Source organism: Eutrigla gurnardus (genome assembly GCF_963514095.1).
Source record: "Eutrigla gurnardus genome assembly, chromosome: 12".
NCBI classification, from domain to species: Eukaryota; Metazoa; Chordata; class Actinopteri; order Perciformes; family Triglidae; genus Eutrigla; species Eutrigla gurnardus.
In genome coordinates, this window is record NC_139926.1 from 9,014,458 (window position 1) to 9,041,873 (window position 27,416).

At 40.9% G+C, this 27,416-nt stretch overlaps 1 protein-coding gene across 4 annotated transcripts in view; it reads left to right on the top strand.

Annotated features, from left to right (window-relative positions):
* dgkg (diacylglycerol kinase, gamma) overlaps positions 1-27,416 on the top strand; it is a 91,005-nt gene that overhangs the window by 54,998 nt on the left and 8,591 nt on the right. For all 4 annotated transcript variants that reach the window (XM_084022078.1, XM_084022080.1, XM_084022079.1 and 1 more), the window contains 3 exons: positions 465-529; positions 11,079-11,169; positions 15,020-15,221. In XM_084022078.1, the coding sequence (XP_083878204.1) occupies positions 465-529; positions 11,079-11,169; positions 15,020-15,221 (358 nt within the window). The remainder of the gene's footprint in view (positions 1-464; positions 530-11,078; positions 11,170-15,019; positions 15,222-27,416) is intronic.

Below are 27,416 nucleotides of genomic sequence, written 5' to 3' on the forward strand. Positions count from 1 at the left end.
TAGAAAAAGAACAATACATTGATTATGAAAATGTGTTTCATTCTCTGTATGTCAATTTTGATCATTTCAGCATCAGGGGCTATGTAAATCAGCCTGCAGACTAAACAGACAAGTACCTTCAATGCAAAAGAGAGTCACCATGGAAAATGAAGACACCAATGTTAGATTTGTTCCTTTATGGCTTGGACGCTACAGAGCTGCAGACCAACTGAACGAACTTGCTAAAGCATAAAATGGCTTTGAGATAAACGCTAATATTCACTGAACAAATATGGATGAATCACTTGATTTGTGATGTAAGCGCACTTGTTCTAAATGTCAGAGATAGCTGAATTGAAATGTACTACTACCATATGTTGATGTTATGCCATATGCATTAACATTTGACATATAGCAAGTTGTGATAATATGCAGGTTTCATGATGTCCTGTAGGTCATGTTGTCTCCTCTGTTTCCTCCGGCAGGACGCCTCCATCGCCCATCGCTTTCATCTGATGCGGGAAAAGCACCCTGAGAAGTTCAACAGCAGGTGAGAGGACAGGATATCTGTGAAAGCGCTACAAGGAGGAAAATACACTGAGCAGTCAGAAATACTGATAACCGTCCCTGCCCTTACATCTTAACGTTATTAGCTAACAGGCAACCTCATAACCAACTAGTGACCTTTAATCTGGATATCCAATATCGCATTGAGCCGCAATCGTCAGCAATAAGCACTAAGTACGCAGGAATCGCCAAAGGCTCTGAAGGTTTGAGCTCACGATTAAACAATGAAAGTGGTCAAAAACAAACACAATGTGTACTTTTCCTGCCTTTGGACTACTCAGTAGCTTGTTTCGAATTTCCAGTCTTCCGAGTCTCTGAGCAGCTCTTGTATGTTGTTTGCATGATGACAACATGTATGCTTCCCTCTGCACTTAATTAGTCTACATACTGTAAAAAAAGACTCTTTGACGTCATTAGCTAACAGGCAACCTCATAACCAACTACTGACCTTTAATCTGGATATCCAATATCGCATTGAGCCGCAATCGTCAGCAATCCATGTCAGAACAAAACCTGCCTGCATAGTGGAATCAATATATTGGCAGTGCCTGGTTTGTGTGACGTGAGAGGATGTGAGGTCCGACTGGGATAGATCCATGGTATCCATGGTTTCCATAGTCCAAACGCAAATGTTTGGAATGACAATGAATAGTTGTGTGTTAGTTGTTCTCTCAGGTAAAGTGCTTAGCTAGATATATTAAATCTGCTGTTAAAGACCGGAATTACGCTAATGGAGGTTCACGTCATTCTCAAAGGAGAGAAGCTGTCTGCATTTGGCAGCTAAGTGCATCAATGTCTAATTATGTATTATATAACACTGGAAGCTGCCTCGGTCTGACTCGACAGTGAGAGAGTAAAAGCGATCCAGAGTCAGATGGGAAGAAATACCTCGGCAACAACGGTTGAGCTCACAACATTCAGCTATCTGTAAAAAGGGTTTAGTCTCAAATGTTACCCAAGATTATTTGATAATAACATCATCATCACAACTTGACAGAGCTCCTCGAGAGCCACAGAATACATGTGTACGTGTTTTTTTGAGTAACGCCTCGTGGTCAGTAAACTAATCGTGGCTAGCTTGTGATTGACAGGTCGCTACCATGGCCGGTCCTGGACAACTTTAACCCATTCACAGTGTGTTTTCCTGACATTTCCCTTCATAATGATCAACAACGTCACTGCAGTTTACTCCAAGTTCCTTTTTTAACATTTTCTGTCTTTGGAGAACTATTGAGAGGCAAACTAACAATATAATTTTGGTCTTTTCATGAGATTTCTTGACAACATGAAGAGTAAAAAATATCGCCGGACTTATCTTTAAAATCTAAACATTACATCACAAACCTTAGCCCCTAAACCCCCCCTGAAAAATCCAAATCTGTGGGGGGAAACGGCACCTTTGATGTCTCCCGGCTTTCATTTCCAGCAGCCCTTTGCTGTGGCCACCTTTTACTCTGACGACTCATTCAGAAGCACAGCAGACTACAAACACCAGCAGTTTGCACACAACTTCTCTCGACACATACTGGAGCCCTGAGGCCAATCACTGCTGATGAGTATAATGGTGCTGCCTGTTGTCTATGCTGGAGCCCAAGGCTGAGGTCTGGGTGTTAACAAACAATTGGCCGGTTTGTGAATAATGTCCTCAGGTGTCTCAACCTCAAAGCAGCTGCATGCGGACCTGCAATCATCGGCTTAAAAGCAATTCTGTGTAAACTGTTCACGATGTGTGTGCTAGCGCTAAGTACGCAGGAATCGCCAAAGGCTCTGAAGGTTTGAGCTCACGATTAAACAATGAAAGTGGTCAAAAAACGAACACAATGTGTACTTTTCCTGCCTTTGGACTACTCAGTAGCTTGTTTCGAATTCCCAGTCTTCTGAGTCTCTGAGCAGCTCTTGTATGTTGTTTGCATGATGACAACAACATGTATGCTTCCCTCTGCACTTAATTAGTCTACATACTGTAAAAAAAACTCTTTGAAATTCAATAATTAACGCTTAAATCTCCATCTGAGCCTCATATATTTTCCCAACATCACAGGCAGGACACTAAAAGATGAAAGGAAGATACCTCTCTCTCTCTCCCTCTCTTTCTTTGATCCTTTATAAAACAGCAAGAGTAAAAATATGTAAAGCATTTATGTAGAGAGATATATTCAGCACACAACTCCCAGGTTTAACCCAGGACGCTAAAGAGCTCTTTCTTCCCTGCTAAAAGCTCTTCACGTCTGCTTTTTGATGCTTCAGTCTATTTCTATTCTGCTGCAAAGCTGTGTGAGCAACTCCTGGCTCTAATCCAACTATGTTGAAATAACCTCCTGGCTCTAATCCAACTATGTTGGAATAACACCAACGGTCTAATGTACACTATTTACAGCGAGCCAACGCTGGAGATTGTTGTTTTGTTCTGCTAAGTTTTCCGCTTTAGTGCTTCCACAGAGTAACAGATCGCTGATGGACAACTAGCATAAATGCATATCCATCCTCTCTGACAGCTATTTGAATCCAAAAGATTTGGTGTGGAGAAGGAGCCGTTTTTTTTTTGACCCGTTGAGAAAGGCCCATAGCCACATGTAGCACTCAGCTCAGTGCTTTATTGTCCTGCCTGTCTCTCACAGTCCGTCTGCATGTGATGTGTCTCTCACACACACACTCACACCATCCCCCGCTCGTCTTGTAGCGCATAAAGTGTCACCCTCCCATCCGTGACCCCTGACTCTCCAACTCACCAGCATCCAATGATCACAGAAGCTAGACCTCCAGGAGCCCAAAGCCCAGGTGCTAGTGACTTCTGTGTGTGTGTATGTGTGTGTGTGTGTTTGTCAGTGTGTGTGTTTGTTTGTGTATGTGTGTTTGTTTGTGTATGTGTGTGTTTGTGTATGTGTGTGTTTGTATGTGTGTGTGTGTTTGTTTGTGTATGTGTGTGTTTGTGTGTGTGTGTGTGTGTGTGTTTGTGTGTGTGTTTGTGTGTGTGTGTTTGTGTGTGTATGTGTTTCTGTGTGTGCGTGTGTGTGTATGCGTGTGTTACGTCCCCATATGGCTAGGGGATGAAGGACGTAACATAGTTAAATTAAATAAATAAACCGGGTGTAAAGGAGGGGAAAAACACAAAGGGTAACGGTAACTCAAAACTGCTTTATTCAAGCTTAGCAAAAACACTGTTTAGTTCCAACATAAACGGTCTGTCGTAACTCAGACTCCTGCATGTTTCCCCCCCGGGTGTGCCAGCTCACTGGTAACTTATGCCAGTTGCCTTATTGGCAACTGACCTCAGGTGTTGCATGAGGGGGGAGGATGAGGGTGTCACCTGTATGGAATAAAGAAAAAACACAACACACACACAAAACACACCCACAGCACTGGGGCTGTAACAGCGTGTGTGCGTGTGTGTGTGTGTGTGTGTGTGAAATCTAGAAATGTATATTTCGCTGCTGATTCGGCCTCACATTTACACTTGTTTAGACCGGGAGGCATTGGACCTCATGCAAGAACATAATCGTCATTTATTACCGCAATAAACATTCTGAGTTTAAGGTCTCATAAAGTGTCAAGTCTTCCTCAATACAGCATGATCTTCATTAAGTAAATTATGGTCCATGTAGAGTCAAATAAATGATAAAGCAGGTTATGTTTTAGGGCGCACTTACCTTGTGATTGACAAGTCACTACTGCAGCCTCACTACCGTTGCTGCCATGCTACCATGCTACCAATACAGTTTGCTACTAAGATGACTTTAACACAGCTGTTTTTTCTCTTGAATTCTAAAGCTAACTTTGCCCTATATATTCAACCTACATGAAGTCCTGCTTTTTCAAGATCCATAAAGGAAATAATATATATTTTTAACAACATCAACAGCAGAATTAAAGATTGTGCTAAAGCCAAGGAATGGGAAAACTAAGTTCCGTAAATGTCGCGTTAATGTAAAGAAGAAATGTTTCCTATGAAAAACGTCTCGCCACAGCAAGGCCGTCGATGACTGCATCGGAAGGGGGTCAAATAATTTGTGTTCATATTGATATTGTAATGTTATACAATAGCACCATATAGAATAATGATAATTATTAGGATATTCTAATTCATTTAGAATTATAGGCTATAATTTGAATTGCAGCGTCAAATTATAATAAAGTCAACCAAGTCTTATTATTTATGTAGGGTTTTCAAACTGAAAATTCCTTCAATGTAGTGAAATCAAAAATACAATCTATGAGTGAAAAACTTAAACTTGCACATGACTCCCACCTCAGTTCTGGCCCACTCGTAAATGTTTAAATAAATGTTTAAATATGTTTGAACCAAACAGGAAATTCAGTATGCGAGAAAATTGGTTTCCATAAATCTCTCATACAAGCCCCTGAAGAACAATTCTATTTGTACGGGTGGCGTTTGCATGAGGCCCTAAAGATAGACCCTGAACACAGTACTATCTTAAGAGATGCATTTTCTGTGTTAAGTAAAGATCTAAACTCAACCCTCCTGTTACCCTCACATTATTTAATTATTTCCAAATCAAGAAAAAATTATTTCACATTAGCAGCACTAATTCTACCTGGGTGGGGACCATGATGCCTTTTTTGTAAATCATCCAAAGTGTGTAGGCTACAGGTGGTTTGGGTAAGCTAGCAGTAGGTCAAAGAGGAAGTAAACACGTTGCTTGACCCAGATGTTTGCCGTTGCTATGACAATAAGTGAAAGCTACCGCTAGTATCTCAGCCCAATCACCCGATCAATAAACACCCATACAATGACAATTTGGCCGGTTAAAATTAACCAACAATAACCATCAACTGCCATCACCCTAAGGACCTTAGCAAAGCGACATTCATGGGAAGTTAGCTAGCATAATAAACTAGCAAATTTGCCACTTTAAAACTAGCATATTTTCTTCAGAATATTGCCCATCTCTCTCGGCTCCTATTTTATTTAATTTTTTCCTACAGTGGCCCTAATACGCCATCGTAGATTAGATTACACTACTGTATTACTGGTATTTTTTTTATTTTAAATGTGCTCTTCCAAAACGGCTTTGTCAAACCCGAAGAATAAGTCAGTGACACTGATCACCTGATTGGCTTATCAGAAATCTGCTGTTTTTCCCTTTCAAGTGTTCTAGCGATCAAGTTTAAAGATTTTCATTCTTTCTTGTCTTCACTGACTGTCACGCTCACCACCCAGTTATTTTATTTATTCCAAACAAACTGCTCCTAGAAAATGAAATGCATCAGTTCCTGTGCACAAAGGGGACTTTTATTTGCAATGTACCAACTGCAGCAAAGCAAGCACAAACTTTTTTATAATTCTCTTATGTCATAGATATGATTAGAGTGGCTTGAACAGCTACTTGTCCTAAGCTACTTCCATTAAGGTGTCTTAAATCATCACTGTTAAAAATGATAGACCATTAGACATCTTTTCAATATACTTGTCTTGTTTTAAGCCACTAAAGAAATATATGTTATAGGCACATCCTTCTAGACATTACCTGATCAATGAATCATAATTATTGGGGAGTTCTGGTGACTATACACCATCTACAGGGAAGGCATAGATGGAGCTAAGTTACGTTGAAGTGCTACAAATCAATATTTCATGAATTTCATGTTAACAATGTTGCCCGTGTTGCTATGGAGCAAAAACCAGGTCAGAGGCTTGAATCAGATCTTTATTGTTGCAGTAGGGAATAGAACACTGTGCCACATGGAAAGTGTAATCCTTACTTTGTTGCTGTTTTTTTAGGCTACGGTCAAAGAATAGTCACCCAAAAAAAGGTATTTGGTATATGATTTGATTATATATACTTGATTATTTGATTGAGTGATGTGTTGTCAGAATTCTTTAGGACTTCAAAGAGGACAACTGCAGTGTTCAGAGTATCGGCTTCGTAATTATGCAATTGTTATTGACGAGGGTCTGCTGTGTTGCCACCAGAAGGTACTATCATACTGTTGGTAAATGGTACATTTATATGAAGCTTTTCTTGTTTTTTCAACCATGGAAGTGGTTTGAACTTGAGTCAAAGGACCATGACTCGCTCTACTTCAGCCAAGCCACAGCCGCCTGCCCCTTTGGGAAAGGATTTCGGTGTTCCTCATGCTGAATTGCTTTTATATGGCAACTGCAGAGCATGTAGATGCTGCAGCCGGTACCTCATGCATTTTGCTATTGTTTTGCCTCAGTTTGTTGTCTTTTCATCTTTTTTGCTGCAGCACTTATGGCATATGACAGAATAAATTCATCAACATCGGAAAAGGAAGTGTGGAGATTGCTGTTTGCATTCCCCCTGATGCAAATAATAATAAAAAAAAAACAATCCAGGAGTGCAGGAGTGCAGGAATGCACCATTTCTGTTTAGTTTTTTGTCTTGTAGATTAGGAACCTTCCTTAGCAAGTAATACTGTTAGACTGCAGCCACGGTGATGGCATGCTTCATAGTGAAATGTGGGTGTTGTAGTTAACTTCTCTCCTCACATCATTATCAACAGAAGTGTGATGTTGTACCTAACTTCTGTGTACTGATGATACAGCAGGAAGAGTTTTAGGTTCATCAAGGCCTTTAACATTTTCGATGCAAAATTTGTATAAATTATTTGAAATATTGTTGAAGTCCTATTATTTTTTTGCGTCTTGAGCTCTGGACTCTCGATATAAAGGGTCAGCAGGGGAATAAACTGTACGGTTATAACTAACAATCAGAACCAACTGTGCATTGAGAATTAGTTTCCGCACCCCACAAGCCAATCAAAGCTCTAGAATAACGTCCCGCGGAGCTGCAGTCACATGACCGCAGAGCACAGAAACTCTTGGATAAATTTGAATTTCTACAGAAAACTCTGACCATGCTTTGATTATTGCCATTCATTGTCTTTCAGGGTTTGTGTTCCTCCAGGTGTTGCCGCTCCACCACCAAAACTTCTATAATGGGTTTGTTTTTCCTCAGTGGGGTTGATGATTGTTATCACATGACAAAACTCACCCTCTATAACTTAATGCAAGTGAATGAGAGAAAGGAAGGGGGAGGAAAGAGGTGATGGGGGTCATAAGGTCACTGCTCATATTGGGGATTAAAGGAGATGCTTATCTGTAGGGAGGGGGAGCGAGGGGCACCATTGGGCGAGAGAAAGCTGGATACAGTATGCAGAGAGAGAGTTGTGGAGCCCCCCGAGCTGAACAGTGTTTTCATAACAACACGGCTCCAACTTCCACCAGAGAAAATCTCTAGTCTCTGTCAGACCAAGTGAGAATACATTAGGTCTTTGAATCCTCTTTGAAATGTTACAGCTTTCAAACCAACTGTATTCACTGAAGATGAATAGAATTAATAAGTACTCTGCTTTGTTCGGGACACAGCCTTACAAGCTGAAGTGGAGACAAAAAAATGGGACAGTTTTTGTCACACCCCCACACTTATTTAAGATTATTTAAGAAATCCTTTTTGTTCCAGCATTTCAGCAGTTTTGGTGCATAAACATGGGCATAATAGAGGAAAGGCTTACGGAAGTAGTCTGCCTCCCTATTGGACTCTGTCCAGACGAGAGGGAAAAAACACAAGTTAATTGCATTTTTTACAGACCATCTCAAGTGGAAGGAGCTTAATGAGGTTAGGCAGCTTGCCTCGTTGAGGATCGCAACTGTTCCTAATTGTGATCTCAAATATGCTCGTAATCCCCTGATTTGACAGCAGCAGCGGTTTCTGGGGAGGTATTAAGGTGAAAGAAAGAGAACAAGGGACAGCAAGACAATTAGCGGGGAGAAAACCATGTGAACAAGTGCAGCATTCAGGTTACATTTTAAATAAAAATAAACAGTGATGAATTATGTTAATGCTTACTTTGAAGTCTTTTTTTGCAAGGTTCGTGTTGAGTTTTATCTCCTGAAATATTCCCGTCTGCATGGAGGAAAAGAAAAATATTTTGAACCATTCCAACTTTTTTATGTGGTGTTCCGTTCAAATGTCCTCTTCTTGAAGTCTCAGTGCCCAGGTGGCACATAACCTTGGCACCGATACGCCCACATCCTACTGAGCTGTTGTGTCAATAGCTGTGTTGTCAGTATCAGCAGCATGTCATGCAAATGAACCTGCTGTCCTATTATAAAATATGTAAATATGTCATTTGTAAAATGATGCAGGGTGAGAACATCAGTTTGTCAGGGGTTTTTCATGAGCGCAGCCAAAGACTAAGCAAAAGGCGAAGGGAATCATTTGGAAGATTGAGCTTGGAGTTTTGTGGTTATGAACTCAAATATGCTGTCATCACGTGATCCATGTACAGGACTTTGGTCTCATGATTACACAACCTGTAAAATACAGACGCTTGGTCAGCACTTCTTGGCATGTGATACCAACACACTGAAGAACGCTTTTGCATCTGTAGCCCCTTTTACACCATATTTTAGTTTCGGGATTACCACTCCTTTTTTCCGCACTGTTGTTATTAAAAGGTTCCGAGATGGAAAAGGGGTGTCAGAATCGTTGTGCCTCTGAGACGGCAACAGAGGTAGTCTCAGAGGGGAAACAATGCTCTTTGTAAATAGAGCGAACCGGCAAACCAGAACAGAAGGTGACATTTTGAAGAGGTGCAACATGCTAGACCTGCAACAAGCCCAGAAAGTTGATCCGAAGGAGCTAGAAAGCCAGTGGTTCAGCGCACAAGGCCGCCATTGTATCCAGCAACATGTTGTATGATGCACAACAACTTCGCTAGCATTTGAAGAGTCATGTAAAAATACACTCTCTATTCACCTTCCATTGTTGTTTTGGTATGCTAGGGGTAATACGTCACACTACCGCCAACACGTTGAACGTCACTCTTTTTCTGGTTCTGCAAAGCCAGGATTTTTTTGCATTGTTCTGCGCAAACCAAAGTTCTTAATAAATGATGCCATTTCGGCATATTGAGAGCTCTTCTTTCCGTGATTACAGTGGAATTTCTGTGTAAAAACATCTTCTATGACCATGCTGAGCTTTCAACTAACAACAACCATCCACCTGGCTATTACAGTCAGAGCAACTGATGTAGCATTGAGAGGGAAGAGGTCCAGGTGGATGATTGAGTCAAATAAACACAGACTTTCACCTAGGAGACCACTATTCAGGCAACACTGACTTATTTTACCTTACTTTTCTTAACTAATACCAATACTTTACTTTGTCATGTACGTAACATACATACTCATTTTTCGTATCAAACCTAATCAGAATCTTTTCCCGAAACTAACCAAGTTTTTTTGTTTTGTGAGCAAACCTTAAAGCTACGGATACTTTCACACCTGGAGTTTGGGTCGAGTTAGGGTTCATTTGGTCTGAAGAAGGGATGAAATGCTGCATTATTGTGTTTTAGTTCTGGGTCAGTTCTAGTTGAGAGATCTCTCTCTTTCTTTCAGATTTTTTTAAAAAATTGTCAGAAAGCCATGTTATTTTAAGTGTGCTTTTAATCTAACAGAGAAACACTCTCCTATCATCCTAAAATGCTCCCTAAAACCAGTACTTCCTTGTTTATGAATGAAGTGGTAACACATGTTAATGGAGCGGTGCTGTGTGTGTTTAACAAATCAGCGATGGTCATCCCTGAAAACCTTCCTTCAGAAAGTGTTACCCCCAACCAGGGCCTTGTCCCCCGAACTTAGAGACTCAGAGATTTAGTCTCTGGTCCCTGTATTCAAAATGCAGAGTTCCTCAGAAAATCTCTAGTCCCTGGGGATAGTTCCTGTAGTTTGCTCACACACAGAAAGGTTTAAACCAAAGACTTTAGATAAGAACTCACAGAGACAAACTGACAGTGTAAGGCTACTGAATTATGACTCTCCGTTTTCCATAATTTCCACAGATTCTCTTCAGTTGGTGAAACAGTTGGTTTTCCCTCCATTCCTCACTGTTGAAAACTCCCTGGTCAAGCAGAGTTTTCACCTTGACTGTGTTATTATCTATCCAGTCCCAAAACTGCAACAAATGACACAAGCATATAAACAGAACCACATCCATCAGGTCACCTCTGACAAATACACTGCAGGGCAGAAATGAACCATTGCTCAGTCAGTCCTATGGGTATCATTGTGTTGTGAATCACAATAATATTTACCCTTATTGTACCACTTCCACTAGCAATGTTTCACCCTGTGTCCCCTCCGGAGGCAATGTTGACGTCTCATCTCTTGGCGTACGGGCACTGAGGCGACTGTGTTATGATGATAGAGCGGACAACAGCAGAACGCCTGTTTGACAGATGGCGGGGTTAACTTTTCTCTGCTTCAGTATCCAGCAACAAACCCCGCCAGGTCCAGTGTCCTTCAGGGCGCATCAATGGAGCTTTAACTTCTGTGGTCACACGGCCGCTAGCCGTCCTACGCTGTCAGATTGAAAATGTGACATGACTCGAGGTACCGGACAGATTCAATATGTGTCCAGTGCACCCTAAACGCATCATGCTGTAGGCTCGCAAATGTGTACTCATGTGCAAGTTGGGTCTGGGAATATATTTCTAAAGTGTTAGTCAAAAACATGTCTGTCCTCTGTTTCCCTCTCGCTCCTCAGAATGAAGAATAAGCTCTGGTACTTTGAGTTTGGCACCACTGAGACCATATCTGCCACCTGCAAGAAACTTAACGAATGCATAGAAGTTGAGGTGAGTCACAGTCTGATCAAAGCTGTCACTGAAGCATAATGGGTGAATGGTGACAAAGACTGATCGGATGTGTAACTGACAGAAATGAGGAACGATATCTTTATATATCCAAGGGTCTGCCGTATTTCACGCAAAAAAAAGTAAAATATGACACATCTTGTGTACGCTACATGTCAATAACTTTGCTTTTCTGGCTTTTCACTGACAGACTTTTAGATGCTGTTATTCTTTTATTTGTTGCAAAGATTTACAACAAAGTAGTTTTCTCATGTTAATGAGGCAGCCTATTCATAGCACACCATTAATGCTCCATAAAGTCACTGATTGCCTCATTCTGTCATACAGTGCTGTATAATCTGTCACCTGGGTGCTTAAAGGACCACAAGACTCAGGAAAAAAACACATGATAAACACACCATTTAAGAAACCACTTGGGAAAATGTAAACAAGCTGCTGCCATCTCAAAGGGTTCATGTCCATCGGTTTAATCTGTTTGTTTTTTTTAACAATTCTCGTGGCCTTGAGTGAACTTCTCCAAATTTGGGAGGCATTCAACCCGAGGTGGAAATTCTAGTTTTTTATCCCTTTTCAAGCTTGACATATAACAAATATAATCATTCTAAATGGGCCCCTTTGTATTTCCATTTGCAATGGTTGTTAATGTAATACCTGACAGGAAGTAAACTTGAACCAGCGGTTACTCAAGCAACAGAATGTCAATGGAAAGCTCTGTATTTATTGTTAGACAAATATTCAAGATGACTTAAGTGACTGAAGTTGGACACTTTCTTGAATTACTTTGTTAAAGGTTAATGTTGTGTTCACACTACAAACACACGACAAAGCAACAGGCTGCAAGTTATTCTCATTGGAAGCCGGTGATATGTAGTTACCAAGTGACGCCTGACCTTTTTCGTGATGCTCTATGGTCAAATGTCGCAATGAAGCCTCAACCAATCATAGTTTTTGTGACCACCGATTGTAGAAAATAAAGCCCATGAGAAACTAGGGCTTACAATACTATGACCTTAACAAGGGAGGACTGGACTTGACACATTTGACAGTATAGTGTACTGCTATCTGTTAGATGAATAATAGTCTGACTGGATAGAACTGGATGTAAACTGTGGCAATAAGTCTGCCTTGCTCATTTCAGTTGGCATTCTCCTCCCGCTCCACTACCTGTGCTATTTTGTAAGAGCACTGTCACTGCATCCTTTGCTCAGTCCTCTCTAAGACAATTGTGATTTCTTTAAAGATTTGCAAAGAAGTGGAAATAGGTCTTGCTTTTAAAGACAAGGTAAATTCCATAAACTGTACAAAATAACTAACAGAACAACACAATTAATTTTGCTGTTAAAATAAAATGGTCTCCATTATTGGATTATTGATAGGTAAGAAAATAGGTACTGACCACTGCAGTGGGAACACCTTTCTGTTTCCTGAAGCTGTTCATCACCAGGCTGGTAGAGTATTGTTATGTGATCTGGATGGACATAAGGCGGAAGCAACACATAATGTATGAAATTAAGCATAAGGTTGCATCACATTCTATTACATGTTAATACGAGACTTCTCTGTCAAATCCCCCCTTCTCCCTCATCTCTACTCCAGGATGTTGCTTTGCTTGAACAATATCTGGATGCTTCATGCATTACCTACCATCCAGCCTTACCTTAACCTCTTGCTTCCCTCCCTTAACCTCCCACCCTATCTTCCCTTCCTCTCCACCGGTGAGGTCCTTGACCTTGTAACTTCTAGCTGCCCCATCACCTACCCTCTTGACCCTAGCCACTCCACTCTTCTTTAGTCTATCACTTCTGACCTCCTGCCCCTCCTAACCAATCTAATCAACATACCTCTAGTCTCAGGACATTTTCTCACTTAAAAATCTGCCACAGTCAATCCCTTTCTAAAAGAACCAACGCCAAATCCCTTAAATATCATAAACTACAGACCTGTGTCTCTTCTTCCCTTTCTTTCCAAGACACTAGAACATGCTGGTTTTGACCAACTGCTTGTTTGATCTGGTTTCAAAGAGGGCCACTCAACTATGAGTGTCCTCATAGAGATGGAGAGGTGAAGTCCCTCCTCTTCAGGTGTCTCCCCCTTCAGACCTTATTTCTGGCAAAATAAATAATAGGCAAGAGACAAATAATTTCTTGATCCTGTTTGAATTTGTGGCATGACACAAATTATCTTTGGCAATTTGATAGAAAGAACAACATTTTTTTTATAGATTTGTCAGTTTTTTGCTAAACTGCTTAGTGAACTAGATCTCTTGTCAGCACAATATACTTACCTAGTTTCTTACGTAATATGTTTTATCCAGCGACACCTGTTCTTTTTATCAGCAGGGAAGTGAAAGAAGGAGCAACACTCTTTGCTTGTGTGAGCACCATCTTAATACACACCATCTTAATACACATCTTCGCTTCGGAAAGAGACATTGGTAGAGCCACTTTTAGGTGTGCCGTCTTACGTATTTTCATGCTCTTATACTTCAACAGTTTAACAGCAAACTGTGACTTTATGGACTTGCAAATGTATCTTTTAAATTCACAAACTGTTAAACATGGTACAATTCAAACTGGATTGAAAGAATATTTGACTTGCCATTAAATACTGTAAATATTATAAGGTCCCATGGTGGTCAACTTGAATGGGAGGGACCCTCTCAAAACTCCTCGACCTGTGACCTGTATTTGACACCGGAACCACCATATCCTCCGCTTCCCCCTGAGATTATTGGACGTCTCAGGCTCAGCACGCTCTATTTGCATCCTAACCGACCGGTCACTCCATTCAGGTGACATTGAAAGGTGTCTGACAGCAGGAGTCCCACAAGGCTCCATCCTGGGCCCCTTCCTCTTCTACCACAAAAGGACACTTGGTTCTGCCATACATTTGCATGGCTTCTTCTACCACTGATATGCTGATGACACCCAGCTATCCTTGTAATTTCCCCAATTAGACATTCAGTTGGAGGGATGCATTTCTGCTTACCTGGCTGACATCTTAGAGTGGTTGTCAAGGCACCACCCAAAGCTCAACCTGGACAAGCTCTATTATCATGTGTTCTTTCAGGGGAAAGGGTCCGCTCACTGAGACCAGTTTTAAACCTCATGTTCGCTGCAAATATTGTAGCAGTCTTGGTCGATTCTTCCCTTATAACATTAGAAGGACATGCTCTTTCATCATCAGGGAAGCAGCCCAGGGGCTGAATTATGCTGCTTGCCTGGTTTTTGTTCTTTGCAAGTTTTCCTACACTGCTTCGGTTCTCTGCTAATTGCACTGACTCCCTGTTCCCGTTTGCATCTAGTTCAAAACTTTGGTTCTGGCCAACAGGGCAGTGAAGGCATCAGCTCCTTCCTACCCCCAAACCATGGTCGCTCATCTTGGTCAAAACTCACTCTTCTTGCTATACGGTGGTTGAATGAGCTCCCCACTGAACTCAGGGCAGCAGAGTCAAGCTCATCTTCTATTGGCACGGGCCAGTAAATAACTCACCTTTTCAGCTCAATAACCCTTCCTTGAGCTTACTTGTATCTTGTTTCTTTAAAGTGTAAATCTCTAAGCAATTGAACACTTACAATGACAATGATTCTTTTTTAATATTTGTTTAAAAAAATATACTCCCAATTTTGAATGATATCTAACTCTTGCTCCAACGTGGTTTGAATACACGTATTGTAATTACAAAAGTGCTAAATGAACATAATTTAACAAGACTATGTCATAAGGCATGTCATCTTACAGCTTCAGTGCACATACACATAATTGTTTGTATCCTTGTCAGTCTGAGATTAGATTAACAGAGTTTAATGTCAAATTAATAATTTCCCCTTAGTGTGACGGTATCATCTTGGACCTCAGCAACACCTCCTTAGAGGGCATTGCTGTGCTCAACATACCAAGCATGCACGGCGGGTCCAACCTTTGGGGCGAGTCGAAGAAGAGGAGGAACTACAACCGCATGAGCAAGAAGATTCCTGACAGGATGCCGGCCAGCACTGTAACAGATGCTAAAGAGCTCAAATTTTGCATGCAAGGTGAGTCAAAGCAGATAAGCATGCTGCCTGTACATCTATGTTGCAGTTTATGTTATTAACCCATACCGGGTCCACCACAGTTGTGTAGCTGCAACAAATTGCAATGAGTGATAGTCTATTTATAGAAGATATGCATGTACTGTTTTGAAGACATGGAGTCTTCAGCTTTCAGAATCCGTAAACCAACTGTATGTTGTTCAAACTATGTCTTATTAAGAAGTCGCTTTAATATGAAGTCATACAAAGTTAACCTTCGTAAATATGTGAGGAAGTTTTGTTAAAAAGATCCTTGATAATTTGCTCACCAGTATACAATTGCATGCTTTGTATTGCTGGAAAGTAGAAATTTCAAGTTTTCTAATACAGCCGAATACCCTTTGCATTCAAACTTCACATCTTGCTGTCACCCTGACCTCCTTAATCAAGCAGAGTTACAGAGATCGACTGTGAAAGAAGATATGTCGCCATATTGGCAAGGACTGCAATTCTGCTCTAAGCAACCCTTACTCTTGGTACTTATAGATACAACCACCAGATGGGCACAGAAAACAATGTGTATGATAATGATATCTCTTTCAGGCAGGTCGGCCTTTGCATTCTCTATTTATTAGATAGATTAGATATCCCATTTAGCTTGGGAATGCCTCAGTGACCCCAGAAGGAGCTGGAAAGTGTTGCTGGGAAGAGGGGTGTCTGGAATACCTTCCAAAGCCTGCTGCCCCCATGACCCATCCCCAGATAAGCAGAAGAAAATGGATGGATGGATGGATGGATGGATGGATGGATGGATGGATGGATGGATGGATGGATGGACGGATGGATGGATGGATGGATGGACGGATGGAAGGACAGATGGTCTAGTTCCTTTATTGCATTTCCATTTACTCTGTGATTTATGATTGAGCTATTCCTGATTCAGTTTTCTTTTCTATGCCATTTTGTCTGAGAGTTAGGGCAAAGGGTTAACAGGTTGATACAGGAGATGGCAGAACTGGTATTAAAGTCAGTGACAACCATCAAACATGTTTTGGTACAATGCTATTAAATTACCTTCAATGTTCAGAATAGAGGCAGCAGATTGTGCAGTAAATAAATAAAGAGTTTGATATGAATCTGAGTTACAGGGTGTTTTGGAGGAGCAAACAGAGAGGTCGGGCTGCGATCGCTCTTCTTTATATCTGATCAGAGACATAGACACATTCCCAAATGAGAGTGACGAATTGAACTATCAGTTCAGTTCAGTTCAGTTCAGAGCTTTATTGTCCCTCCAGGGGAAATTTGTATACATTCACAAAATTGCAGTTTGCCTTCTCAGACATTCAGAAAGTGCACCTACATTGACACTGGTAAAACCATGCACTCTACGTGATTTTAAATAGAATTTACAACCAAAGATATAATGGCCACTCCAGGATGTCTGACCACTTAGTGGTTGCCTGATGTGTTGTAGCATTTTGTTCGTACTGAAATAGCACAAGTGTGATTTAAATAATTACCCTCTGTTAAATTTTCTCCACAGCAATAATTGGCTTAAAATTGACTTTTGGAAATGATTAAAGTTTCTTAATAACCAATGGTGATGTTCCCCTCCAGAGAACAACCATTTACCAGTTATAGTTTTCAAAATCAACACATTACCATTTGCAGCAGCATCATTATTTCCAATTATAGAGTCATTGGTTGATTCTGCCATGTCTGAATACTGCTGCTTAATATTTTTGTAAACAACAGAATTATAACAGACTAAGAAATTCCACACTGCTATCCATCTGGATTTTCTTTTTCTTCAAAAGAGTAGAGACTCTAGTGTTGGCCATCAGAACAGAGAAGAAATTAGCAGTAAAGTTATCAAGTGGTAGCTTTCCTTCCACAATTTGACCACAATTTAGCACGTTCACCTTTCACGCTCCAGCCACATTCCATGTTTCAACCTAGTCTTGTTAACAGAAATTTACAAACGGCATCACTCGATGTGTAGAGTTTTAAAGACAGTTACCCAACCGGTAGGATCTGAAAAAAAAAATGGTTGCATTTTGGGTAATGCAAGACCAAGGGTGTTGGGGGCTTTTTGGAAGTGGAAGTAAAATCCAAATGGCTGGTACCCCTTAACAAAATGAGGACCAAATACAGTTTTAGCTTCTTTTACTTTTTTTGATTAGCTAATTCTTGTGAAATGTCTTTGTGATGTAGAATATCAGTTTGGTACATGACGCCGGTGTGTCACCTACAAGGTTCATGTCCAGGCAAGGTCTTTTCTCACATCACCATTTCAATTTGTCTCTACATTTTGGCTGAGTGAATCAAACCTTGTTTCCATGGAGCGCTCATGGCTATACTGAAGTAAAGATCAAAGGACAGGAAGACCAAAAGATAGGACAAAAGCACCTTATTGAAAGAGTGAAGGAGGGATGACTCATGTCAGTCACTTTTGTCGTGTGTTTGTAAGTTGATGGTGTTTACCTTTTCGGAGCATTATTTGCATTAAGAAAGCATTTTAAGTAAATGTGAGGAATATTACAACTATTGTATATTGTTTATGAACTCCATCTGTCTTTGCAGAGTTCACAATCATTGTTGCTAATGTCTCTGCATCTACATGTCATTTAAATATAAAATTGTTACTCAGTTTCTTTACCTTTTCTTTGCAAACAGCATCATTATTTAGCAAGACAAACTGTTTTGGATAGAAGTCTTTCTGCTTTAATACAGGAACAGGCAATCATTTATGTTCATACTGGGTTTTGGGATTGTCTTGTGGGGCAATTATAAGCACAGTCCACCTCAGTGGAGGACTCAGGCTCTCTGAGGGGCATGAGGGAAAAATATTTTTAAAAATGGGCACCAGAAATCAAAAAATGTATCGAGACAGAGTCGAGACCAAGACTAGACCATTATAATATGATAAAATGTGGAGAGTGCAAACCAGAGACACTCCTCAAACTTTTACGTTTTTTTCTCACATTTCCATAAAACATCAAAAGGAAACAAATGGCTATATTGTCATGTTACTATGTTTGTATGTATAAGTGTACCATGATATGTCTTGATAAAATAATCAAAAAGGATAGTAGTGGTACATTTTACGTGAGAATTTTCCTTTTCTATGACCAATGTTGTTAACAAATAAATTGGTCAATGCACAGGCAATTCAGTGATATCCTTGCAGCTGTGTTCTTAACCGTCTTGAAAACAAATCCTGAGTCCTTTTTGTCTGAGAACAAGAAATGACAGAATAAAAACACGGTCAAATCTGGGAAGAGACCACCGAGGAATAGACCTCGAGGAATAGCTGCACATGGTGGGCACCAGCATGCAGGAAGTATAGGGGACACTTCATCACGTTTTCTCCACTGGAAGGGCATCCAGAAGGCATTTTTTTACTGTGGTTTGTAGGATTTCACAAATCTTAAAGGTTAGATCCATCAATTTTACACATGGAGTCCTACTCAACCTGTGCTACCAGTATAAGCCCGGCTCAGAAGGGAGCTTCCTTAAATTTGAGATCAGGGTTATCATGGATTAGGCTTGATACTTTTGACGGAAAGTCTGTCAGAAACGTGGGACGTGGATTTGAAAGATTCCGACATTAAGGAGATAGGGAGGGTCTAATGAATGAATTACGTTTTTGAGTTGCATTATGGGTATTGCAGGATCCAGTGTTTCTTGGGGGTTGACGCAAACTAGGGAGTAAAAGAAAACAGAATACAGAGCAGTTGTTTACACTGTGCACACAAGCACAAGTTTATCATCGTAAGTATGAGAACCTTTGCAGCCTCTATACCTTGTAAATCTTCAGCATGGTCTTAACCCTTGGCCTAAATCCGAGCCATAATCCCAAAGTAGCCTCTTGAAGAATTGACAACCAACAGCCCTCACTTGAATTTTATTTGTCATTACACAGACTGACCAGGAAAAAAATAAACCCCTCTACATTGTAATACAATCCAACAGCCCCATAGGCTTATCTAAAATGGTTTTATGGCATGTACATGTTAATTTTGGTGTCAGAAAGGCATTTATTCCAATTTGAGGCCTTTGTTTGTGCTGGTGTTGTATTTGAATGCATATATACATACCATGGGTCAATTCGATAAGGTGATCATTTTTGAGAATTGTTCAATCATTTAAATTATTCATCAAGACAAAATGCCGGCCATTACCAGCCTGTTCTCACTTGCAAGTCATCAAATACAGCAGCTTGGCCAGTGTCCCTATGCTTTGAACTATGATGCTCTATGTGAACGTGGTTATGGCAAAAGTAAAGGAGAAAGCTGTACTGTTAATTTCACATTCATGAGAAAAGATGGGTGGATTTGATCTAGAACTGCATTAATATGCATTAACGTTGGCCCAAAGTCAATGTTGACTCATTTGTAGTTGGACCCCAGGCAGTTTGAATTGGCAGTCACACCACTCTAGTGTTGAACACCGGAGATCCAGGGCCGTGTGCTCAGTCCTCTCTGGTTCACACTGGTGCACCCACGACTGCTGTTGTGAAGTTTGCAGATGACACCGTCATTGAACCAGATTACAGACAATGATGAGACTGGATATTGAGAGGAAATTGAACATTTGGCAGAGTTGCTTAGAGAACAATTTACTGCTCACCATGCTGCTCATCAAAACTGACAAGTGGCTGTATTTCTAAAAGAAACTTAAGAATGCAAAATTCAAGTAGCAATAGAGAGCATCCTGACTAGAGTCATACCAAACTGGCATCATGGGATGTGCTCAGCCCAGTACAAGAGGGCTCTTCAGCGGGTGATTAAAACCTGCACAGAACAATATTTGGTACAATCTCCAGAGCATCAGTGATATTGGTGACAAGAGTTGCCTGCGGAGAGCCTTAAGGATATTAAAAGACAGAACCCACCCAGCCACAGCCTGTGTACACTGCTGCCGTCTGGCAAGTTATAGAAGTATCAGCTGCTGTACCAGCAGACTTCAAAGCAGCTTCTTTCCTCAGGCTGTGAGATGCTCAGCCATTCCTTTTTTTTTGTTTTTTTGTGTAACAAAATTGGACTACAAACTGCATTTTTGTTGTGCAACCATGTTGTATACTGTAAATAAGCCCTGTAACATTGTAACACCATGTAACATACTACTATATTTGTAACATATCTTCCAATGTACATACGATTGAAGTGTAGGGCCACTGACCAAGCTATTGTATTTGATGCCTTGAGAGTGAGAATGTGTTGCCCTTATACTTGATGATTATTATGGTACAAAATAAAGAAATACCTGGGATATTATTACAATATTCCCATATTTCCCTTTCCTTAAAATTAGACTAAAAGACCTGGTAAGCCCTTTTTTTGTTACTTGGCACATACTTGTTTTTAAATATTTCTGCGTGAATTCATTCACGTTGTGCACGTTCGAACGTGTGTTGTGGAATTCTTGTCCTCCAGAGTTGTCCCTCAGGATTAAACCTTTATATAATTAGCTCCTCCTGCTAATGCTATCTCAGAGACGAGTGCTCTAGTTCGGAGCGGTATGCATTTATGGTTTGTGCGTGCCATACAGTGTGTGTCCGTGCTAGCCCGCCTAGTGTGTATGCGTGCCTGCATGTTTATCATACGACTAATAGTTTATGGCAGTTGCTTTCTCTGGCACAATAAACTAAAGCTTTTAAATCCATTTGCTGCAGTTAATGCAATCAGCCAGGGTTACCCAGAGTGACTGAAAGACGCCTTGGGCACTTCTGACCTCAGTGATGAAACTTCAGTCCTCTGAGTCACTGTGTATCTGCTCTGGTTTTTGTTCTGCATGGACAGAAGCGACAACTGAGACAGACACACAGAGACAGCCTATAGGACGTATCTAATTGTAATACAGTCACATGTGTCATTGAAATGCAACCATTGCATCTATTACAGTTCAGACTTTATTGCAAGTCATTATTCATCTCCCTTTCTCCCTCTGTTTCCGGTCGTCTTTCTACTGACGCTTTTTGATAAATCAGGCAATGGACCTCATCCAAGAACATTTCCGTATTATTATCATAACTTTCTCAAATTTTTTTTTCATGTGGTGGGCTCGTACCAATGACGGCGTATTGGGGCCACTGTGGGGGGAAAAAACTGAGCCGAGAGAGGTGGGCAATATTCAGAGAAAAAAACAACTTTTGAAGTCGCAGATTTGCTACTTTATTATGATGCTAACAACCAGCATCTATGCTCGCTAACTTCTCATGAATGTCGCATTTATTTTTCTAATTAATGCATCACAACGTGTGACAACGCCAAACATCCGGTCAAGCAACCGACCGCCGCCGCTATTATAATTTGACTTTATAAAGTCGCAAATTTGCTAGTTTTTAAAGTAGAAAATTTGCTAGTTTTTTTTATATAATAAAGAATCTTGCCCCGCTCTCTCATCTCCGTTTTCTTTAGGCATAATTTACGTGTACATATAGCTGATATAAACAAGTTGATTGGATCTGCTAACACCGGATGTTTGCAGTTGCTATGACAACAGTGAAAGCTACCGCTAGCATTGAACTGCCCAATCAATAAACACTCAATTTGGCCCATATAAAATTAGCCAACAATAACCATCAACAGCCATCACCCTAAGGACCTTAACAAGGCGTTGTCGCACATTGTGATGTATTCGAAAATCTGAAAAACATGATTTATTGTATTGGGGAGAGCAGGGAAAGAGCGATCACACCTGAACTCTTAAGTTCTATGATATTTGAATAAGCGTACCATTGCACCTATACTTTTCTGACAGCATGGTGTAAATAGACGCTGAGTAAATTGGACAAAGGAAATCTTTGATTGAAAAAGTCTACCTGTCAGAATTTGTAAGTGACGTGGGGTCAAAAGTCCATTCGTGTCAGCTGGATGGAGATAGATCACAATCAGAGGAGCAGCGAGGGCTTGGAGCTGCTGACAGGAACAGGATTCACGTATGGGGGCCACGGTGTCAGCCCATCCCATTACCATGCTCCTCCTCAACGTTTATCTCTGCAGCATCTCTCCCCTCCCCTGTTTATTTCCTGCCTGCTCCTGGATCAGATTTCCTCAATTTCCTGCTGTGGATTGAGCTGGAAAGGATGCACATAAATAAAGTGGATGTAGCACGCAGTAGTCCAGGGAATGAAACGTGGGAATGTGCTGGGCGGCCGTACTTCTGGCATCTTACATTTATGTTTTTTTTTTCAGTTATGAGGAGCCATACTGCAAATAATTACTGATTGAAATTAAATATTTGGACATAGATCTGTGTGTGGGCATTTTTATTTATGTCAGTTTATTTATCAGGCTGATATTACAATAAGAAGCAGATCCTCCTTTTCTATATGTTTTCACTGAACTGGAAACAACACAGGTGAAGTCATTAACGGTTAATATATTTAGCCTAAGAAATGGAACACATCTGTATTCTGGGGCGCTGCCATGATTGTGAGGTGAGAGCGATAAAGGTGAGCCTGACAGGGAGGTCTGGTGGGATCCTAATTGTTTTAAAGGTCCCACATTATGAAAAACAGGTTTTCTCTGGTCTCTTCACCTATAAACTGGTCCTCCCTGAGCCTGTCAACTTCCAGAATGAGGAAAACAAGGGACTCCTGCATGGTCTCTGCAGCCCCCCCACTGGTAAAACGGCGCTCTTCCAGGCTGTTCAGATTCAGCTCCTGTTGTTACGTAACGAAAGGAGTCATTTGCACAGGCCGAACTCCTCTGCACGATGATAGGAGATATCTGAGAGGAGGTGTTTCGCAACACAGCGGGGAGAGCACAGCTCGATTAACAGTTCTCAGCAGAGCTCATTTGAGCAACTTTCAGACAGCTGAAATTCAGAACCACGGATGGGTTTGGGGCAATGCATTTCGAAAACAGTGTTGTTGGACCTCTGAAAGCTGTGTGAAATTGATGAAAAACAGTATAATATGGGATCTGAATCCCATTAAATGTGACTGTTAGCAGTGTTGGGAAACACTTGTGTACGAGATGTCCTAACTGATTACATCTTCCGATGAGCAATTAGTAAAATAATGAGTAATGAATTACAATTTTAAAAGTTGCCTAACACTCACTGTACCTTGTGGCTGTGTTTAAGAAATCTGATATTTCAGGTATGTTCTGGCCAGGTTGCCATTGTGCCGCCCCTTCATGACTCATTTGTGCTCTGCTTGTCTCCCTCCTCCCTCCACCCATCACCTTTCCTTTTCTTGCTCCTCCTTCCCTGAGTCCCAAGGTCCACAGATCCCAGTCCACCCTCCCCGGCAACAGTCAAGCTGTGACACTCCATGAAGGAGGCTATATTAGGTCACTCACATCCAGAGACTGCATATAGTGCTCTTCTCACACAACAGAAACCGCACACTTTAATAACTTTGATTCACCCCCAACCGGTCTGTCAGGCTGGAAATAGTTGTATGAAGCGGCTGAGTGGCTCTCAGTGGATGGTGGGAGAGTGGACGACCTTCCAGGGATAGATTTACTCAAAGTTAATGAATGACAAATGATCCTTAAAGAAGCCAGTCACTTTCAAACAGGATGAGAATGGAAAAGATGACATTTCTTAAAGCTTCTTCTGTAATCTGTTCTTTCCCATGATGGTTTTTCTCCCATCTGGAAAATTCTCAGGACGATTTAACTTTTAGAAAATAAAAAAAATGAAATTTCACCATCTGGATGCTTACAGACCATGTAAGGATTCAGTGACATGCTGGTGTGTGTGTGTGTGTGTGTGTGTGTGTGTGTGTGTGTGTGTGTGTGTGTGTGTGTGTGTGTGTGTGTGTGTGTGTGTGTGTGTGTGTGTGTGTAGTGTATTTTTGTACTGTATCAGAGTAACATAGTGTTCTTTGTCAAATGGCCAAGTGCTCTCCCCCGTACCTTTACCTCCGTTGGTGCTGGCGAGGTGAGCTGCAGTTCCTCTTGACCATCTGCCCTGACGATGGCCACCCTGAGACAATAACAGACCGGTCGGGGAGGGAGGGCAGGTGGGCGAAGGAAGGATACACGAATATGCCTGCCTATAATTATAGCTTTACGACTCAAGCTGATGAACAATGAAAGTTGCAGCTACCCCTCTGGGGGATGTATAATTCATCTTTCAGTTTCTAATTGAAGGATTGTTATGAATAACTCATCGCTAAATTTAACACTGACAGGACTGGTTTGATGATATTCTATGTTTTTACATTAAAGTCCCAGTCGGCAAGTCCGGCGCATCGAGGGCACTCTGTCAGATTGTGAATGTTTACAACTCTTACGCCCCTCCCCCACGACCACCGAGCTCCTTCCCCTCGACTTCGTGCCCTTTGAAATCCCTTAGATCACGCCACCTTTGACACATGTGTCCGATGTTGACTCTGGTTTTATCATGGGCACCGTCGCAATCTTTCTTTTTTTCCTTATTTTCCACCGGTGTTTTAATTTCCTTGGTTGTTTTGGACCTCCTCGTTTCGGTTTTTAACGAGGAATTGGAAGCTTGTTGCTACTTCCCTCCGCCTCCCCCCTGTGATAGTGGTACGACCCGAGGGGGGAGGGGCTCTGTGTGTGCACAAACACAGCCCTGCGTGCTGATTGGACAGGATGATCCGGGCACTGTCGATTTTTTGCAAAACAAACGTGTTTTCTAAAACCGGATGATTTATGTTGTTCTATCAGAGCATAGTGTCGGCTTCAGTGAATATGATCAAAAAAATGTTGCCGACTGGGACTTTAAGTCCACAGAGCTCATGAAAACGGCATTGTGTTACATGTGACACCAGCATGACTCCAAAAAAGTTAATCAGTATCAAATGACCCAGATCTTCTGCATCCGTGGGCCCATCGAGGAAGCACTCAGCGTTGGTTCATTCATATGAAGGACGAATGATTTAATTGTGGGTTATTTGAGTTTTTATAATGGGAAAACAGATTTACCTTAAAGAAAAAGTATCTGTTGATTTACACACAGATAAGATCTCTTTCCTAATGTAAGTCAATGGGGGGAAGTTTTTTGGGGGTCAACGCGATCATGGGATGCAGTGCCCAATGCTGTTCCTGAAAGTCTTGCTACTTCCACAACGGTCACATTTCTTTGCAATGGCTTCTGTCACAGGAGAAGACATTAACATAGCTGATGTTGATTTTGTAAAAGTTGCAATTTCATTTTAGTTGGACTTTAAACAGACAGGCTTGGGGCTGAGAACGACATAGAGGGTAGTGAGTCAGGTATACTAAGTATGCGATATTTTAGTCTTTTCATGGGTCTTTTCATTTTTTTTAATTACTCAAATATAGAATATAGCCACTCTTGTCCATTAATTTCTATTTTCATTTTCCACTTAGTAGTTTTGTTTCATACATCTATATATTTAGATTTAACTATATTTTACATATCTTGTATTTTACTCAAATGTAATTACAATTTAACTGAAGTCATAGTGGAATAATGTATTATTGTATAATGTATGAATAATGTATTCAGATATATTCAGACGTGTCACTATAAAGACTTTGACTTTTTCCAAAAATAATGAAGGAATTTCAAATGACTTCAGATTTCCAGCACAGCAGAGAAAATAGTGCGGCACAGCAGTGGCGATGCTCGCTGCCCGTTGCTTGGCAAAGCAATGCCATCCCATCCCAGAATGCACTGTGGCAGCGTTATGTAAGAGGCTGTTCTATTCTATTCTTAGCTCTACCTCACTGAGAAGTAACAGGGCCGGTTGCCTGCGAGTCAAAAGCGTAGAGATCTGATGGGGCGCGAATCATCAGTGAGGTGAAAACCAACACAGTGGGCTATTCTGCCATCAGGCTCTCACACTGGGACACTGGCAGGATGGCATGCCCATTTTTGGTATTTGGAGGAAGTAGAGGTGTATTGGTGGGTGTGCAAAGGAGAGGGGTTTATATAGTACAGCAGAAAAAGGATATATGAATAGTACCGTTTTAAAACATGATGTCAACACAGGACTTTTTCTTGCTGTAGAAGACCATGTGACAGCTTTCACAGACGCTCACATTCCCTCTATTTCAACTGCAACAAAAGACAGACTGCATCCATCTTTACATCCAGCCTTCCTTTTAATTCCCATCTGTCATGTGTAGCCATTGTGTCACTAGTCTCCAACTGTCCAGTATTTGTCTTAATGGATGCCCAATCCTATTATAATTATTTGCTGGAAAGCTCTGCAGAGACAAAGCGATTCATATGGTGAATATGTGTCAGTGCAGTAGCATAGTTTCTGATTTTGATGGAGGGTAATGTGATCACGGCTGTATAGATGTGATTTAGGGCAGTCAGATCATGTCCTGAGTGTTTATGGGAATTAGGGGGTTTTACGAACTGGGGGGTAGTTCATTCTAGAAGTAAAAACTGCATTTTATAGGCTAATTCCAGCGTTTTGAAGAGTAAATATTTGAATTTTTGGGATCTAAATAAATAAATGATTCGGTATCAAGTTGTGAAAACCTGTAATTTTACTGCAGCAGGGTCTGACAGTCTGCCCGCCCAGTACCAAACAGCAGACGGCTAGCTAGTGAAGATGGTGCAGTATTTAGCTGCATAAGAGTCTGTAGAGACCAACAGCAGAGCACAAATTAGTAGATTCCAATTTTGTGACGATTTCATAAACTGCTGTGAGACTCTGTTGTATATTAATGTACACACTTTCCTGTAATGAATCACACATTGTTGCAGTTTCTCTTTCTTTTTTAAGTATTTCATTCTGAAGAGGACTGAAGCTTCAAAGAACAGCCTTTGAGTGAATTTAAAATGTTTGTTCTTTACTCTCTGGCATTTTCTATTGAATTGTAGTCTGAAATATGAAATGGCAAACTCATTCCCAGATGAACAACAGTCATCTTCAAGGCTGTAGCCATTAAAATGGCAGCACTTTCTGAATATGACAGTGAGAATAACAGACATCCTGTTATAAAATGCATCGAGAGAGATTGTTTTTTCATAATACTAGTTTGGAAATGACACAAGATGTGTTTCCAACAGTTACAGTACACAAGGCAGGACTAAGCAAAAATAATTCAAATGGTCTCTGTGCGTATCTCAGTGTTTACATACCTTTTTTCTTAAATTCATCCAAGCGTTAAAAGTCATGACTCGGACTTGTTCTGACCTCTGTTTTGCAGAACACATTTCCTCTCCAGAGCAAACCAAACATATGCAACAGCTTCCTGTTTGTAGGTTGAGACAAAGCCAAACAGGCTGAGCGAGGTCTGACGACATTGGGAA